General features: G+C 45.7%; 1 protein-coding gene across 3 annotated transcripts in view; it reads right to left on the bottom strand.

Moving 5' to 3' along the window:
• PLXNA4 (plexin A4) overlaps positions 1–18,212 on the bottom strand; it is a 553,704-nt gene that overhangs the window by 34,176 nt on the left and 501,316 nt on the right. For all 3 annotated transcript variants that reach the window (XM_068169025.1, XM_068169035.1, XM_068169040.1), the window contains 3 exons: positions 17,003–17,149; positions 9,887–10,046; positions 63–166 (listed from right to left, as the gene is read on the bottom strand). In XM_068169025.1, the coding sequence (XP_068025126.1) occupies positions 63–166; positions 9,887–10,046; positions 17,003–17,149 (411 nt within the window). The remainder of the gene's footprint in view (positions 1–62; positions 167–9,886; positions 10,047–17,002; positions 17,150–18,212) is intronic.

An 18,212-nucleotide genomic window follows, 5' to 3' on the forward strand; every position in this document is an offset into this window, starting at 1 on the left:
CTTTGCTCTTCTCCTCACTTTCTTGGGTGATCCGCCTTCTACCCATCCTCTCCCACAGTTACCTGATAGTGTGCCAGCGTGTTGAGTCTCTTCCAGTCATTCTCTATCTTGGTTGTGATGTCTTCATCCTGGAGGATCATCCTTGCCCCACTTGCTTGTCGCCACTCTGTAAGGAGAACAGGGATGTTTAACTCTGCTGTGCAAAGTCTCTGAGATAGAGAGCAGAGCACTGTGTCCATAATGTGGTGAAGGTACATTATGCCCAGAATTATGCCCCAGATACTGAAACTTGTCCCAGCCTGTGTGGACACATACCCCTCCTTTCCTGAGGGGAACAAAGGCCAAGGCATCAGCCAGGTGGCACAAATAACTCCACGCACCCATCGCATGGGATGCTCGTGCTAATACCAAGTATGGGCATAATTCTAGCTTCATGCTTCCTATAGGTTGTTTACAAGAGTGCCCATTGGTCAAATCCAGCCTTGAGAAACTTACAAGTATTACCCCAACTTGTAAACAAGTTGCCCTCTTTCTCTTTGCCCTCTCTGCCTTTTCTTGAGCTACCAAGCCCTCTCCCTACGTGCCATAGCCTTTGCTGTTAAGCCATTGCTCGTAAGCCTTCTCACTCCCACCTGCAAGCAAACTAGTGGCCTCTGCAAGACGAGGAGAAGCCAGCATCCAGGAAGGCTTGTCAAGCTTTAGCCCTGAGAGTCTCCAGAGGAGGAACCCTCACTAAAAGTCTAAGAAGCTATAGCGTTGTATTGCCAGCCCCACTGGTCAGAAGCAGAGTCCTCCATGTCTTCAAGAGGACTGAACCACCGAGGGTAAGACTGCCCAGTTGATGGGGAAGGGAATTAGCTGAGACCAGCAGCCCAAATGTCTGTCTCAGCCTTAAGTAGCAAACTAACGAGCTGCACAACCCTGTGTGTCAGCTCGGAAAGCAGGACCAGCGCCTAGCCGCAATGCCTGCATGACGCTGCCATTGCAGGAGAGAAGAGGAACTGCCACTTTGCCACTCCGTGTCCTGTGAACCCCAGGGAAACCCAGAGCACTGTCAGTGCCTGTGCTCCAAAGCCAGGACCACTCTGTCAGGGTCCCACCTGCTCCTTCCAGCCAAGCAAAGGGGAAGCTGCCACTCCGCACACCTGCACCTCTTGCCTGGAGCTGTCCACGCTGGCCCCGAAGGTCATTGCCGTAGGACCACTCTCTGGCGTCCGGAGGGAGCTGCCTGAATCCTGCAAAGGGAGCCTGCCTACGAGCTAGCCTACATTCTGCCCCCTCTCCACTGCCACTGGAGGGCAAGGCTGCCCGCCAGCCGCTCTGCCGCAGCTTAGCAGCTAACCTCGCTACAAACAAAGGACACAGTGTACCTTCCACGTGTTTTCCCCTCACGAACACTCAGTTCAAAGCACCCGCGCCTAGCAGCGTAACATTTCCAGTTCAAGCCTCTGACACATTGTAAAACTCTGTATATAGTTAAGCAGCCACCAACGTCCCGCCGAGTCTCCGCCTGGTGGACAAGCGGCGGAATTGCACCCTTCCTTCCATGAATAGAAATTAATTCTGTAGATATTCTAATTGGGTCCAAATTGTAAATACTAAACCACTTATGGGATGTATTTCACAATCGTGCACTAGAATCTGTATATAAAATAGTAATTCATCAGTTATTAATAATGTTAATAATTAATAAAATTAATAGGGATATATTTCCTATTTCATATTAATAAATTAATAAGCTTTTCATCATACATAATCCATATGGTCACACATGTGCAGGCTGTAACCATGGCAGTCATTTCCATCATTCTCTGTCAGATGCCTCCAGCCATGTACAACACACAAATGCACAAATGTCCAGAGAGAAAGAGAAGACAGAGGAACCATGAAAGGGTCGAGGAGATGGGCTGGGTGAGTTCAAAAAAATCACAGCCATGTGGCAAATTTGGAGTCAAGTCCTAGGTTATCCAAACTGGTTTCTTTACCCTTGATAAAATGACATTGCTGTCACCAAACAGCTCTTGCACAGGAAATACCCATCCCTTTAAAGAGTGACACCACACAAAGATCAGAACATAGAGCAGCTGCCTACAGAGACAAGAGGTCCAAGGTAGGGCAGAGCAGCACACAATGGTGAGGTCTATACAGATAAATAATGCAATGACCAGAAAGATGATCCATTGGCAGAGATGAAGAAAGCATGGTCTGATGCTTCAGGACCTTGATTACTCACAGTTCTTCACTTTCTGGCTCTGTTCTTGCTCCAGTGTGGCTTTTTTCCAAGACTAATCTTTCCCTGAGTATGTTAGCCATCACCAAGGGACAGGACAAAACAAATTTGTCAGGAAACTTCATTCCTGGCCCTCTTTACTTTAGTGGTATAGATACTGTATTTATTGATACTTGAGATATGTCTAACTTCTAAGACCTAGCCACAGAGAGGACTCCTCTGGACAGAGCAGTGTCTGGTCCAGCACTGCACCAGATCCTGTACTGGGCTTAATTCATCTCCATTATGCAATACTTCTTGCTACTCAAATTGAGAAGTGATGGAAAGCAAGAAGCCTTTAGCTTTGAGCACAGTAGGGCACGACAGGGAGAAGAGTCAGAGAGAAAACCACCACCCTGCTCCATGGAGCACATAATCCTTATGAGCCTTCAGTAGCATGTCTGTGGGCAGAAGGGCTCCTGTTTCTGACCACATCCAGTTCTCTAGCTTCCACTCCAAAATGCTCATTTTTCCTTTTTCCTTCTGGAGGAATGAAGCGCCCTCTCACTTCTCAGAGTACCACCCTTTGCTCAAAGTTTGAAGGATGAAGAACTGTCACAGATTTCCCCACAATGAGCTCACAAACTTGGCCATGGCAAAGAATAGAACAGCCAAAAGGAGAGAAGTGTATGGAATCACAAAATTGTTTTGGTTGGAAAAGACCTTTAATATCATCAAGTCCAACCATAGTAGCACCTGGTGACACCCGGGAAAGCTGTAGCTTAACCACAGACAGCCTGGACCATGCAAAGCTACCTTTTTAGTTGTCATGTCTCAGTCACAGTGACCAAGTCACATACATTTAGCCAAAGCAGAAAGTCTCTTCGTTTGCAGGAGTTAATTAAAATGAACTCTTGGACATGGAAACATCACCTGCTACCCCTGCTTATTGCTCCTAATACAAAAATGCAAGGACCGTTGCAAATTTCTTTTAGTTTCAGCAGTTTTCTTATCACATAATTAAAATGTCTTGGGAAAGCTGCCCTTGCCTTTATTATTCATTTAAATTAGCAGGAAGAGGTCAGCTACTGTGTTTATTGCTGGCTGTTACTTTGACTGGAGATAGAAAGTAAGCAAAGGTTACGTTGGCTAAGCACTGATCCTGAACTGCCCTTCATTTACTCCAGCTCTTTAGATGCTCACTTACATAGCACCAGACTTGGTAGCTAGATAATGGTTGGAGTCAATGATTTTAAAGGTCTTTTCCAACCCAAATGATTCTGTGACTTCCCCTTTGATGTTCGAGGATGATGCTCTATGAGCATTCCCACCTGGAATCAGTTTTCAGAAGCTCACCAGTCCCAGACATTGCTTGGAAGAGCCCAAAATGCTGAAATTTAGGCTGGGCTGGAAATGGTGTGCTTACAAAGTGCTCCACAGAGTGACAAAGCCAGTTCTACTGTCAATTCTCATACCTCTTCTGTGCCTTCCTCATGGTCTCTTGAGGATGATATCTCTTTGACCTCCTTCCTTCAGGATTCTGCATGTTCCTATGGTCCTCTTCTCTCCATACCCATCTTTGGGGGAAGACACACTCATATATTGTTTTGGGAGAGATGGACAAGTTCTCAGTGTGGCACTTGGCTCTGATCTGAAGGGCACTGAAGCCATCTGAGCATGCCTTTCCTCATCCTGTGATGTATTTACTTTCAAGAGCTGGACAAGGTCCTCAGAGAAGCAGACACTTTCCCGCTGCTTCAGGGAAGCTGAGTACATCAAGGGATGTCTGCTGGAGAAAGAGATGTCCCCTCAAACCATTTGTGTTCCTGCACAGACACAGGAGATTGCCAACTCTTTCTATTGGTCTTACCTATGGGGCTTACCTAAGGGGCTATGGGAGGAAGAGGAAAAAACCAGTCTGGCTCTGGGTGGTCTGGGCCAGGCAAGTTTTGAAAGTCTCCAGAGAATGAGACTCCATAGCCATAGTTCAGAATATCTGGCATCAGTTTTGAAGCCCATTTGCCCTGACCACATACAAACTACTTAGTCATGCATCTGAGCAATGACATGGAATGAACCCCAAGCTGTGGTCCTCCAACTTTTCCTAATGTCACAAGAACACTGCACACTCCCCTCCTTCATCAGCACCATCTGAGGTGGTCACACACATGATCTGCAAGGAAATGCAATGGCTAGAGCAAAGGAATGGGAAGGGAGTGTGCCAAGGAGGGAAAGGTGACCCTGGCATCCCTATTCACAGCACTAAGTGGAAGCTGTTAGCTTTGTCCTCACCGGCAGCACCCTGTCCCCTTTCTCATCAGATCTGCATACTCCTCTCTGAGCCAGCACAAAGGAGAGACATACTCCAATCCAATCTGCTACATTTCCACCTTCCAGAGAGAAGGAGGCAGAGGGGGAAGGAGGCAAAAAAAAAATCCCATTATCTTTATCAAGCCTTCCAATCAGAAGCAGTGGTAAATGCAAACTCAGGAGACAGCTGCTGTGAAGCCTTTATATTTCATTCAGCAGATAGTGTATCTTTTTATTGCATGCAGGAATTACTTCTTCTTATAAAAAAAAAAAAAAAACAAACCCAACAAAAACCCCACAAATACACACACGCACACAAAAACCCAAACAAAAATAAAAACCCAAACCCCCAGCCTTTCTGTACAACTTGACTGAGAACAAGGAAATTCCAGGAGCCTTTGTCAAAGAGGTGCTTGCCCATGGCAGGGGAAGTGGATTAGATGATCTTTAAAGGTGTTTTCCAACTCAAACTATTCTGTGATTCTTTGATTCTTTGAACTGTAGCATTATCTAGCTAGGGAATGACTCTATGGGGAGATGTGAGATGGTGCACCTCAAACTCTACACAAAATGTTATATCTCCCTTATACTTTCTTTCTGAATCAGAAACTCTGAAGATGCTCATCGAACAAGGGAGAAAACATAGCAGAAAGAATGGTTTTCAGGGGGCAACTGAAATGCCCAGGTGGATGGAAGACCTGCCAGTTCACTCTGAGTGCCTTCATTTAAGCTTGCCACTATCAGTTATACCACAGGCACTTCTAGGTCATGATGCACACAACCCATTTCAGTCAACTCTGCACACCATATCCTGTGTTTCCCACTCTTCTCCTAAAGCCTTGCAATCTCCCAGGGGAGGCTGTGAGGTGGTTTGTGGCTGACTGTGAGGTGGTTTGTGGCTGACTGCAGACAGCAATGGCACAAGGAACAAATGCACGTGGCTCACCCAGGCTCAATGCCTGTTCCGTGCTCACTTCTGCTCTTGAAGATTAGTCTGAAGAGCCAGGAAGCTGCTTTTACTTTTAAGAGTATTTTTTCACTTCCTGATAATTTCCACATTGAGAGACAGTTTGGCATGCAAATCAGGTGAGGAAAACCTCTGTCTGTATGCTGCAGGCAACAGCACAACCAGGTGGGGATGAAACAAAACTGGGTGAATGCCTACTGTGTAGACCTCTAGGAAGAGAGGAGAAACTCAGCTTTGCTTCTTGTGGCCAAGAAGGCCAGTGGTCTCTTGAGGTGTATTATGAAGAGTGTGGCCATCAGGTCAAAGTAGATTCTCCACTGCCTGTACTCCACCCTAGTGAGGCCATATCTGGAATACTGAGTCTAGTTCAGGGCTCTGCAGTTCAAGAGAGACAGAGAACCACTGGAGAGAGTCCAGTGGAGGGCTGTGAAGAAGATGAGGGGACTAAAGCACCTCTGTGAGGCAGAAAGGCTTAGAGACCTGGGGCTGTTTAGCCTGAAGAAGAGCAGACTAAGAGGGGATCTTATCAATAGTGATCAATATCTAGAAGGAGAGTGTCAAGAGGATGGGGTCAAACTCTCTTCAGTAGTGCCCAGTTACAGGACAAGAGGCAACAGGCACAAACTGGAACACAGAAAGTTTCATCTGAACATGAGGAAAAGCTTCCTTCATCTGAGGGTGACAGCGCACTGGAATAGGCTGCCCAGAGAGGCTGTAGAGTTTTCCTCTCTGGAGAGTTTCAAATCCCAGCTGGATGAGATCCTGTGCAGCCAGCTCTAGGTGACCTTGTTTTAGCAGGAGGGTTGTAGTAGATGATGTCCAGAGATCACTTCCAATCCTCACCATGCTGGGATTCTGTGATTCTGATGTGGAGAAGGGACTATAATGGTTGGAGTAAAACAGTTCTTATCAGAACATGTAGATGGAAGATGCCTGGGAAATATTTCATCCTGTATATGCAAATGTTCTGCCTTGCTGTGTATACAGCAGAGTTAGACCCAGTTTAAAAGGCCCCAAAACTTGAATTCTGTCTTCCAGTACTGCACTGTTGGCAAGGCAGTGAAAGCTTGCCTGATGCAGTCCACAATGAGACAGCCTGGAGTGCCAGGTAGTCAACCTGGCAGCTTCCATCACCTCAGCATGCCCTTTCAAAAAGCAAGTGAGAGAAGAGAGAATACCTCAGCAAGAAGCCAAATCCCTGTTTTGTGATCCTCACCCTAATGCTTTTCCAAAGATGGGCTACTTTAGTGATGGGGAGGGCTCAAGAAAAAATAATAACAAAAATAGCCACTGTAGAAAGAAGCCTCTACTCAGAGGGCTGCAATTTGGGATTTGGACTAAAATGTAACCTCAGGGTGTCCAATATAAGTGCTTTCAGCTGACAACCCCCTCCACGAGTTGTCTGGGCAACTGCAAAATGTTATGACATTTGCAACACATAGGAGTCATTCTGCCTGTGGCTACCCTGCATTTAACAACTCAAAACAACTCATTAGCTTGTTGCCTTTCTTCCATGTGAGCAAGCTGGCCTTAGCATGGACAGAAAGCCCAGGAAATTGTAACTGTAATAGCAAATGGTGTTGCTGTTTAGAAAACCGTCTATTTCAAGGCCAGATTACAGTCATCTGCTCTGACCTACTGTTTAGCATGGGATGGTGAGGATGATCCATCTGCCTTTGCAGTTCTGAGCTTTCAGCCTGGGGCAGGTTGATGCTGAGACCTCTGTGCTGCTTCCCAAAGGACAACAGTGTTTTTTGCTCTCCCTGTGCTCCCTTCACTGTTACTGAAGGATGCTAGGTGCCAGCAAACCTTTTCTTCCTGCAAAAGAGGTTGGGCTGTAGCTGTAGCTGAACGTGCACATTCTTTTGTTCCTGCCTTACTCTGCTCCTTCCACCTCATTAGCTGGTGTGCTAAAGAAGCCTGTGACTATACTGCTGATGACAAGACTTTTCTACTAGATGGTGGTGGTGGGCTGTGTTTTGTTTTGTTTTGTTTTATTTTCCCCTTCTTCTCCCTAGTATCAAGTCATAGAATGAGAGGAAATGTCCTCAAGTTGTGTCAGGGGTGGTTTAGATTGGATATCAGGAAAATTTTCTTTACTGAAAGAGTGCTCAGACATTGGAATAGGTTGCCCAGGGAGGTGGTGAAGTCAAAATCTCTGGATTGTAGTCATGGCACTTTGGGGCATGGTTTAATGGGCATGGTGGTGTTAGGTCAATGGTTGGACTTGATGCTGGAGGTTTTTTCCAACTGAAACAATACTGGTCAAAAAGCTGTTTATTAAGCAGTCTGGATCAGTATGGGCAGAGCTGTCCTCTGGGGGATGAACACACTCATGAATACTTTCTGGAACTTGCTGGTCCTCAGCACCATTCAGCTTGTTAATATTTCTTAAAACATTAAGAGTCCTGGATGGAAAATGGTCAGGCTGGGGCCCTGCACACAGACACTGCAGTTTCTGCCAGCTGTCAGAACTACAGTAAAATCTGGAGACTTCCATTTATCTCTGATATTTACAACATGCAGGTAAAATTCCAGCCTCCCATCATGGATGCATAAATCATCTCACAGCCAAACTAACTACTTTCTGCTCACACCTAGTCTGAGATGTGAACATAATGGGCTTTGTGGCCACCATCCAGCACCAAACAGGTCAAGAGATCTGGCCACTGGCCACAACTCTTCCAGTCTGCTGTGCCCTGGCACCCTGCCCAGTCTGCCTTCATGCTCACCCTAGCTCCTTCCATTCCCTGGCTGACTCACAGAAGCTCCAGAACCATCTTGGGTCCTTTCTTGGTGATGTATATGCTCTGTTCTTGACTGCTGATGATTTTGGCAGCTTCTTTTCGTTATTCTAACTGCTTTTCACAAGCAGGAATCTTGCTGCAATTTCTGTCAGGAATCTCCTCCTCCCCTAAACCTACACACACACACACACACAGAGACACTTAACTTTAATCCCTGACCTCTCATTCCTGCCTCCATTATTGCTGTGAATTGTTTCTTGGCATCAATCCATTCCTCCTCCTTCTGGTTCCTCTTCTACTTTGCTGGGTTTTATAGACTCCATCATTTTCCACTCAAATCTCTTTCACTGAAGGTCACTGAGAGCAAATTCTGACAGATACAGTCACAAAGTAGTCCCCAGCTCTCTACCAGCCATCTCAATGATGGTCTGAGACATTTTCCTACACAGAATCATAGAACTGTTTCATTTGGAAAAGATCTCTGAGCTCATGAAGTCCAATTGTAAACACAACACCACCATGGGCATTAGGCCATGCCCAAAACTACCATGTCTACATGCTTTTTGAAAACCTCCAGAGATGGTGATTTCACCACTTCCCTGGGCAGCCTGCTCCAATGCCTGACCACTCAGTAAAGAAATTTTCCCTAATATCCACCTTTCATAGCAGCCTCCAGGTGTTATGTCACATCTGGTTTCAGACATCTGCCATGTAGACGTGGCACTTCAGGACATGGTTTAATGGTCATGGTGTTAGGTAAACAGTTGGACTAGATGACCAAAACAATTCTATGGTTCCATGGACCTCAACTTCAAACATCTCCCTCCTCCCAGCATCTTTGATCCCGATGTTGTGAAGGAATGGGAAGGTTTCTTCTTTGTGAAGAAACCCCTGCACAGCTCCCAGCATGCCCCAGAGCTCAGCAACACAACTGCCTAGAAGCACAAGTGAAGCTGGTGCTGCTTTTTCCATCCTCCAAGCAGAGCAATGCATGAAGGAGCAAACCACTGGGGGGGGGGAAGGATGAATTTCACAACCAGAATTAATCTTTGCTTAAGACCTCTGCAGAGAGGAAACCTCAGAGCAGCAGCTCACAGCCCTGCTGCTGGTGGTAGGCTGCTGGCAAGAAAGGGAAGTGGTCAGGGATGAGGTGGATGCAGCCCACTGAATGAAGGATGCTTCATCCCTTTTCCTGTGCCTGTATAACAAGTAATTAATACTGCTTGGGCTGTGACTATCACATCAAGATCATATATATATATAATCCAAACCTCCACTACTCAGAGAAGAGCTGGGACTAAATCTCTGCCTCCCAAACACTGTTGACAACATCAGCTTGGACATTTAATACTCCTTTTTTCCAAGGGTCTTTGGTGGAACAGCAGAATAACCCCAGTCATGCCATTTCTGTACCCTTGTCCAAGCTGAATTCTTGTCTTTTTAGGTCCTCAAGGCTGAAGATTTCATAAACCAGAAGCATATACACAAGCTAACCAAGTTCTTCTGCCATCTCACCATTGCAGCTGCTCTGCCTTGCACAAGTACCAAGAGTTCACTCAGTCTGGAGAAGTGGCACCTGCTCCAGCAGTGTCTGGATTGAGCTCGACTCTCTCCCAACTCCCCTCTCCTCCATGCCCAGGGGCATTCACATACCCAAGTCCATATCAGCAGCTTTGGGTCGGTGGGAGCAGGGCACATTCTTGAAGATGGCATCAAGAATCTTCTCCTTGACCTGTGTGATGGTGTCACAATTCAGGATCTTCACCGGGATCTCGGAACTGTTCATGTTGTCAGGGTTCACACAGCTCAGGACCTGGGAGAGAGGCAATGAGACCCACCACACATTTCAGAGCAGCCATGAGTACCCTATGGCTGCCTTTCTTGAAGGTCCCTTTCTTCTACAAGCTAAAGGGACCTGGGGTACAAAGACAGGAAAAATGTGTATCAAGAGTATTCCCTCCCTCAAGAGGACACTCAGACCTGGTTTCACACAGCAGGGTTCCATATATCCATGCCTGTGAAATTATTATACCTGTGGGAGAAGCCCCTTAGATCTGACCCTCATCTCCTTGGTCTTCTCATTATACCAAATAACAGAAAGCACATTAATACCTGCTCAGGTTCTGGTGCTTTCAGTAAAAATGACATTCACCCAGGCAGTACCAGTGGCCATTCTCACACTTTGCATAAAGCCCAATCAGGTCTGACGCTGGTTGGAGCTGAACTGATATCCTAAGGGTTCTCCAGAGGTTTCCTTGGCCTCTGACCCATTTCATGCTCCCTAAAAAGCTGGCAAGGTGACCTGACTCAGTAGTGGCCTCCTTGCATTGTTACATGGCTTTGACAATTCAGCTAAAAGTGCTTTACAATCTCTCAGCCTTAAGTTTGCCCATTTTCTTCAGAGTCACAGAACTGACCCACACCCTCAGAGGAACATTCTTAATTTGAAATGCAAAGCTTCTCAAAAAAAAAGGAAACAGAAAACAACAACAACAACTGCTTTCACATACAGAACAAAAAAGTTTGGCCCAACTAGAGAGGCCTCTCATTTCTTAGGAGGAGAACATGATTTTCTCCAAAGACTCTGCCCAAGATTAAATGCAAAGCAGGTGGGGTGCACATGCACACAGATTTTAACAGCCATCTGCCTGCAAACTCTTGATCATGTGTATGTTGAGGATTCTGCTCTCCTCTGGCTTCAGGAGCTTAAAGTCTATAAACTTTTATAAACTTAATACAACTTTTCACTTGGAAGGAGGTGTTCAGTGATGCTCCTGGCTATATATGGTCATTAAATGTTCCCATACCACTTTGGCAAGTGCAGGCATGTTAGTTTTGGAGCCTTTAACAAATTCTATCTTGACCATAAATTCCCTTATGCAGTATGCAATAGGTCCTGGACTCTCCACCACTTTCCATTTTAACCTGCTAGGACAAAGTAAGACCTCAAAGTAGCTCAAAACTGGGTGAAATCCTATCAGCATAATTATGTATTGGCTGAGCAGGCTCCCTTTGGTGCTGTTATGCTCAACTAAGAGGGACTTGTGAAGATATTGCTTACAAAGAGCTCTGTGATCTTCCTGGATGAAAGGGGAGATGTAAATATGAGATATTGATTAGATCATAATGCTATTATTTATATGTCACTTCCAGGAGTATTGAAGAAGCATCAATTCAGATAATAATAACAATAGCTCAGATTTACAGTTCTGTGCCATCTTTCATCTCAAAGGATCACAGAACTATACATAAAAAGAGCTGTTGAAATGCAGGTTATTAATTGTGCTCTCTCATTACACATCTGTAGGGAAATGAAGCAGTGATGGCAGGCTTGGACAGCTCTTTTGAGGGTGCTAGTGGGGGTCACACATGTTTCTGCTGTCCAAGTTCCTCTGCAGGTCTCTCTCTGAGCATGCTGAGTTGAAATGACCTGATGCCACTCAGAGCAAAACTCTGTCCCATGGGATGGTGTGTGATTCTCTTTAAAATAATCTGGGTTACCCTACCAGGCTAACATTTGGCCCAGAAGATCCAATATCTCCTGTTGGTGTTGACTGTCGTCCATCACACTGGTACCTACCATGTAACAAGGACTATCATCCAACTAGAAGCTGATGATTTGTCCTATAGCTTAGTTGTCTTTGAATTTCACAGGGTGCTGGCAGGAAAATTCTGCCTGAGCGATCCATGGACATTCATCCCCTGATTAAAATAGTCCCTGATTTCATAGAATCATAGAATCAATAAGGTTGGAAAAGACCTCAAAGATCATCAAGTCCAACCTGTCACCACAGACCTCATGACTACTAAACCATGGCACCAAGTGCCACTTCCAGTCCCCTCTTGAACACCTCCAGGGATGGTGACTGCACCACCTCCCTGGGCAACCCATTCCAATGGCTAACAACTCGCTCAGTGAAGAACTTTCTCCTCACCCTGAGTCTGAACTTCCCCTGGCACAGCTTGAGACTGTGTCCTCTTGTTCTGGTGCTGGTTGCCTGGGAGAAGAGACCAGCTCCCTCCTGGCTACAACCTCTCTTCAGGTAGTTCTAGACAGCAATGAGGTCACCCCTGAGCCTCCTCTTCTCCAGGCTAAACAATCCCAGCTCCCTCAGCCTCTCCTCGTAGGGATTGTGCTCAAGGCCTCTCACCAGCCTCGTTGCCCTTCTCTGGACACGTTCAAGTGTCTCAATGTCCTTAAACTGAGGGGCCCAGAACTGGACACAGTACTGAAGGTGTGGCCTAACCAGTGCTGAGTACAGGGGCACAATGACTTCCCTGCTCCTGCTGGCCACACCATTCCTGATACAGGCCAGGATGCCATCGACCATCTTGGCCACCTGGGCACACTGCTGGCTCATGTTCAGCTGGCTGTCAATCAGTACCCCCAGGTCCCTTTCTGTTTGGCAGCTCTCCATCCACTCTGACCCCAGCCTGTAGCATTGCATGGGGTTGTTGTGACCTAAGTGCAGCACCAGGCACTTGGACTTGTTGAATGCCATCAAGTTGGACTCTGCCCATCTGTCCAGTTAGTCAAGGACCCTCTGCAGAGCCCTTCTATCCTCTAACCAATCAATATCTTCTCCCAACTTGGCGTCACCTGCAAAATTTACTGATGATGGACTCAATCCCCTCATCCAGATAATCAATAAAGATATTGAACAGGATGGGGCCTCTTAATAGCCAGCGTAAGGTAGAGAGCTAACATCATTGTTCCTGCAGTGCTGTTCAGCTATGTCAACACAATCTTTGATGTTAACTGGTGGGGAAGATACCCTTGAGATGGCCTGTGTTGTATTCCTACATGATTAGTTAGCAGGAGGGAAGTTTTGTGATGCTGATTTCCTGAATGTTTTCACTGACACTGCTCCATCAGCCACCACGTTTGAGCTTTGTGGAGCAGGGGTGGGTGAAGGAGAGTGGAGACCACAATATCACTGAGGGAGTCACTGAGTGTTTTGCCACTGAAGATACCAGCATTTGGCACCACTGTTCTGTCATGTACTGAGATCTGTGTCAGCATAGAGTAAGGATGGTGCCAGCTGTGGGGTCAACAGGAAAAGGTATGGGTCTAGGAGAAAGCACAGTGGTAATATCTTGTCCCTGCTCTCCCACTGACTGTATATGATCTTGGGGATATCATCTCCCTGGATTTGTGTTTACTGACCTTTATCTACATCCTTGGGCTTTTTTTTTTTTGTCTGCCAGCCCTTCCAGCTATGAGCTCTCTCTGAGGGGACATACATATGCAATGCTCAGCACAGCTAAACCCTCATCTCCACTACAGATTACTGGCATTTAAATAATAAAGGGACAGGTTGTGATTACTTGTCGCTGCAGTTTGTGTTCCAGGGACAGACATCTTTCCTTGTAGACTGGGCTAAGGAAGATAAAGAGCTACCATATAGTGAGGTTTGGTAGCAACAAGAAAGAGAAAGAAGCACCTCCAAAAAAAGCCAAATACAGGAGAACCTTTGGTTATCCTGATAGTGGCTTCTTCCCTGCCACCAAAGCCCAAAATCTCCTGGAAAGCCTTAAACAAAGGCATAGGATTGGATCTTTGTCCATCTAAATTACGTCATCAGGAGATATGATCCCATTAGGTTCTCAGCACTGAAGCCACTGAGGTGTGCAGGGACCACACAGAGCATGCCACTGCTCAATATGTACTAGGCAGCTCCCACCTACCACCCTCAAGCACTAATTAGCCAATATTCTTGACAGCCTCCAACACACATTGTACCGACGGAAATGAAGCTGATGCAGGAGATGGATGGTCTTTCAACTCCCAGTGACAGCAGAGCAGTGCCAGCAGGGAGCAAGGTTTTTGCATCTAGACTCTGTTTTGGTGAATGGTTAAAAAAATCACGGACTGGGGGGAAGGCAGGTGGCAGTCAACAGGGATGGGATCTTCCTGGCTCTCATAAATGGAACAATCTAGCTGGAGTTTTAATAACACTGCAGACCAGAGATGATGAGCACAGACTGCTTGTGAAGACATTAACACAGGGTGTTGCTCTGAATCATACAGCTTGTGAGATCATCTACTGCTTAGTTGCAACACATTTATTTCAACAAATCACACCTGTAACTCTACTGAAAAATCTCTTGAAAGTACAAAACATGTTCTAAACAGCAAAGACTCCAGGACATTGAGGGGGCTTCCTCAGGGAACTGTAGGACTTTGGCAGACAGTGAATTGGAGCTGTCTAGTTTGGAAAGAAATTAGACTGAAACAATCTAAATTTAGTGAAGGAGTTGTATAAGGTAAAATCAGTAATCCCAGGTGTTTGAAGGTGCTCTCCCTTCTCTTTTTTTTCTCCCTGGAGAAATCATTTCCTTTGGATCTGCTTTTCACTCAAATGATATTTGAAACCATGACTTCAAATATTTAGTCATGATTAATGAAGGCTAATGAAGGCAGTTGTCTTCCTCAACCTTGTCTTCCCAGAAAAATTACATTAATCAACGTGCCACGCTGTTGGAACTGTGATTTAACTCAGTCAAGCAATCATCTACCTCTCAGGAAACATGAACCACCTGATGAATTTTAGCCACAGAATACTGCAAACTCAGAGTGGTGACCAGGCAGGTTCATTTGGTAGAGAGCAGAGGACATTGAGGGAAATCTTCAAGGAAGGTAGAGAGAGGACAAAATAAAGCAGAAAGAGAGAAATAGAAGAACAATCCTATTCATATTCTGCTGCTTCTTAATCTCCTTCTTCAGAGCTGATCTCTGTAAATCTGTGATTCCTATCGGGATAGATTTGTCTGCTCTTGAGATGTAAGAGGGAGAGCTGATTAACATCAAATGACACAAAGTGAATGGAGGAGAGCTTTGTTCAGGCTGATGTGTAATTACGACCCTTTGCTGGCTGCTTTATATCGAGCCTAAAAGGATCGGAGGGATTTCCTTTGGTGAAAGTGATCACTGTGTGCCTGCATCTTCCTTCCTTTTTCTCACTCTCTCCATGTGAGATCGGGCCTCTAAATTGTTAGACAACCACGTGTAACAGAGGAGCAGCATTGATTTCATAGGAAAGTCACATTTTTAATATGCAAAATGAAATTGCCTACCCCCTCAACAGGCTTGGATTCAACCAAAGCTCAGCTCTAGACTGTTGGTACTCAAGAAAAAGAGGCATTACTAGCGTCAGCCCACCTGAGCTAAGTTATAAAACAGGTCAAAGAACTAATGTTGCCTGGGCATAGTTCTCAAAACTAGCTAAAGTTAGGTAAGATGAATGTCCCTCAATTGAAGGTGCAAATAAGATAAAGTAGTAAATTCAGAGCATCTTTTGACCATCTGAAAATCTGAGGTTGGGGTTTTCCAAGAACAAAGAAAAGGGAAATAAAGAAATTACAAGGATCATTGGAGACTCAGAAAGTGTTCTTCATCTCACAGAGACTTAGGAGCTCAATGGATTTAGTGTATCCAGGAAAAAGTGAAAGCCAAAAAACATTAAGGAAAGATATCTAATGCTCTTTAACTAATGCTCTTTAATCAAGTGGGAAAAGGCTTTAATCTCAGAGCAGAAGCTAAAGCTGGACATATGTGAGGTATATCTTTCACAATTACACTTTGAAGCAAACAACTCAATAGCAAGGATTAATTTTCTTTCCCTTGAAATCTTTAAATCAAGTTCATTTTTCTTTGCCTTGTGCTTGCTCAAGAGGAATGGCTGCAATAGCTCTAAAGAAGGCCTAATGTGTCCCTCCACTGTGTGCCTCTAATATATTCCTTGATGCTGAAATATTCAGTTGAGGAACAGGGTTTTGTTTCTGTTATTTCTGAGGGAGAGGATTATTCTGGAGGAGGTCCTTGCAATATACCATCATAAAAGCTATTTTTGCTGTCACTTGCAGAAGGCCATGGGCTTTACACTGACACAACACCAAGAGGTTTCAGGATGGCTCTGGGCTTTCCATGCCCTGAGCTGGATGTCCTTGTGATCACAAGTGTCTTAGAGTTACGGACTTGTGGCTGACCTACCTCAAGTCAATGCTGGGCAGGCACTGCCCCAGCAAACACCAGCCCTTTGTGTGCTCAGTCTTTGCACATAGCATCATTGCCACTGATTTTGGGGACCAGGGAGAAGGAAGCAGGTCTTGTGGAGGGCAAGGATGAAGATACTGTTGAAAGGACCCAAACATAAGGGGGTAGAAATGGAAGAAATCCCAACATAAACATCACACTCCTGCCAGGGAAGACTTCATGTTGGTGACAACTTGCAGTAATAACCTCACCTTTCTGCTGTAGGAGAACTGTTATCTTTGACTTACAACTCAGAGGGATGTTGGAAGGGTGGGCATCGCTCCAGGGAAAAGAGAAGCTGCTAGAAAGTACTTTAACTAACAGAACAGATTGAATTGCCTGTATCTATTGTCTTCACATTCACACATCTATTGTCTTCACATGACACAGAGTTCCTGCTTATCTTCCAGTGCTCCTGGACCTCACCTAATCCTAGCAATGGTAATGATTGACACTGTCAGCCTACCCTGCAATGAGGGGTAGCTTCCAGTGAACAATCAATATCTTTGGGGTGCTGGAGATGCTCTGGACATAATGGAAGCAACTTGGAAGAAGCTTGCAAACATGCTTCAGCCCGAAACCTTGCTGTGCTAGTGGATGTGACTAGTCAGTCTTCAATGGGGTTGTAAGAATAAATAGTCCCAGAGGGTCAGTGTGCCCATTGATGGCTTCCTTTCTCTAAATCCCCTTTTTCTAGAAGAGGGTGGACAGGAAGGCGTTGTCAGAGCACTCACCAGTGTCTTGTAGTCAATCTGCTGTCGGATAAGCTTGTCCTCACTCAGGGAGTACCGAGCCTCCCCAGTGATTGAGTCGATTGGGCCTTTCTCCATCTGCTGCTTGATGGCACAGAAAAGGGAGAACAGAGGCTCCCCAGCACACTCCTGCAGATGTGAGAGACAACCATGAAGCAAAACAAGAGAATCAGAGATAAGAACCCAACCCTGCATCTCAATGACTACCACAGCTTGTCGTGACCAACTTCAAGAAATACACATCAGTAGGAATCATTCTATTCCATATAGCCTGGGAATAGAGATGACTGCCCACTTCCACTGAGTGCAATCAGTCTTCTTGAGTGTTCTGTCATGGGACAAAGGTTTGGGTTATTCCTGGTAGTATTTGAGCTAGCAGATCCTTGTAGGAGCTGTTCAAGTGATTGCCACCAGGTCAGAATCTTTGCACTGGAGCAGGTGGTGGGAGGGATCCCAGAGCACCTGGAGACAGGTCTGAAAGGGAGGCAGGTTGCTGGTGCCTTGATCTGTGTGTTTGGACAGAGCCCACAATCTTCCTGAGAACTCTTTTGCTGAAAGCAAATGTGGACACTCAGGCAGAAGCAGCTCTGTGACCCAGGGGAGGTGTGCCCCTGGATCTCTACAGTTGCATTGATGATGTCAGACGTGTGGCCCAATACAGGAGAGCAGCAAGCAGCCCACACACAGGTCAAGAAAAGCACACCTCTCCCTAATTTCTCCTTCCCACCATCCCCACTCACTGCACTGCTCTTTGCATACTTTTCCTTCCCTCTCCTCTGGACATTCACTGCCATGCTCTCCTCATTCTTCCTTCTGTTGCCTCCCTTCCCCTATTCTATTGCCTCTCTTCCCATTCACCTCTTCATTCCTCCTGCCCTCTTCCCCACCTTGCCCTCTCCTCTGGCATTGTGTTCCAACTCAGCAAGCCAGGTTCTTTTCCCACAGTGTAAATCCCAGCAAAAACAAGTTAATAATCTGAAGCAAAGTGGCCCCTTTTCTCCATTCCTACACCTGTCTCCCACTTAATTAGCTTATCTGCCAGCAGCATATTGCTGCTCTGTGCCTGTCTCTTGCCCTTATCAGGCCTCTGCTCAGGCTAAGGCAAGAAGACAAGTAGCTGAGTGGGGTGAAAAAAGCCTATTATAAAAGCAGCTCTTTAGAGAGTCACCTCTTATATCCTTTCCTTTCAGCT

Source organism: Melanerpes formicivorus, unplaced genomic scaffold, assembly GCF_026170545.1.
Source record: "Melanerpes formicivorus ecotype bairdi unplaced genomic scaffold, bMelFor1.0.p_v2 SCAF_3, whole genome shotgun sequence".
Lineage (NCBI taxonomy): Eukaryota > Metazoa > Chordata > Aves > Piciformes > Picidae > Melanerpes > Melanerpes formicivorus.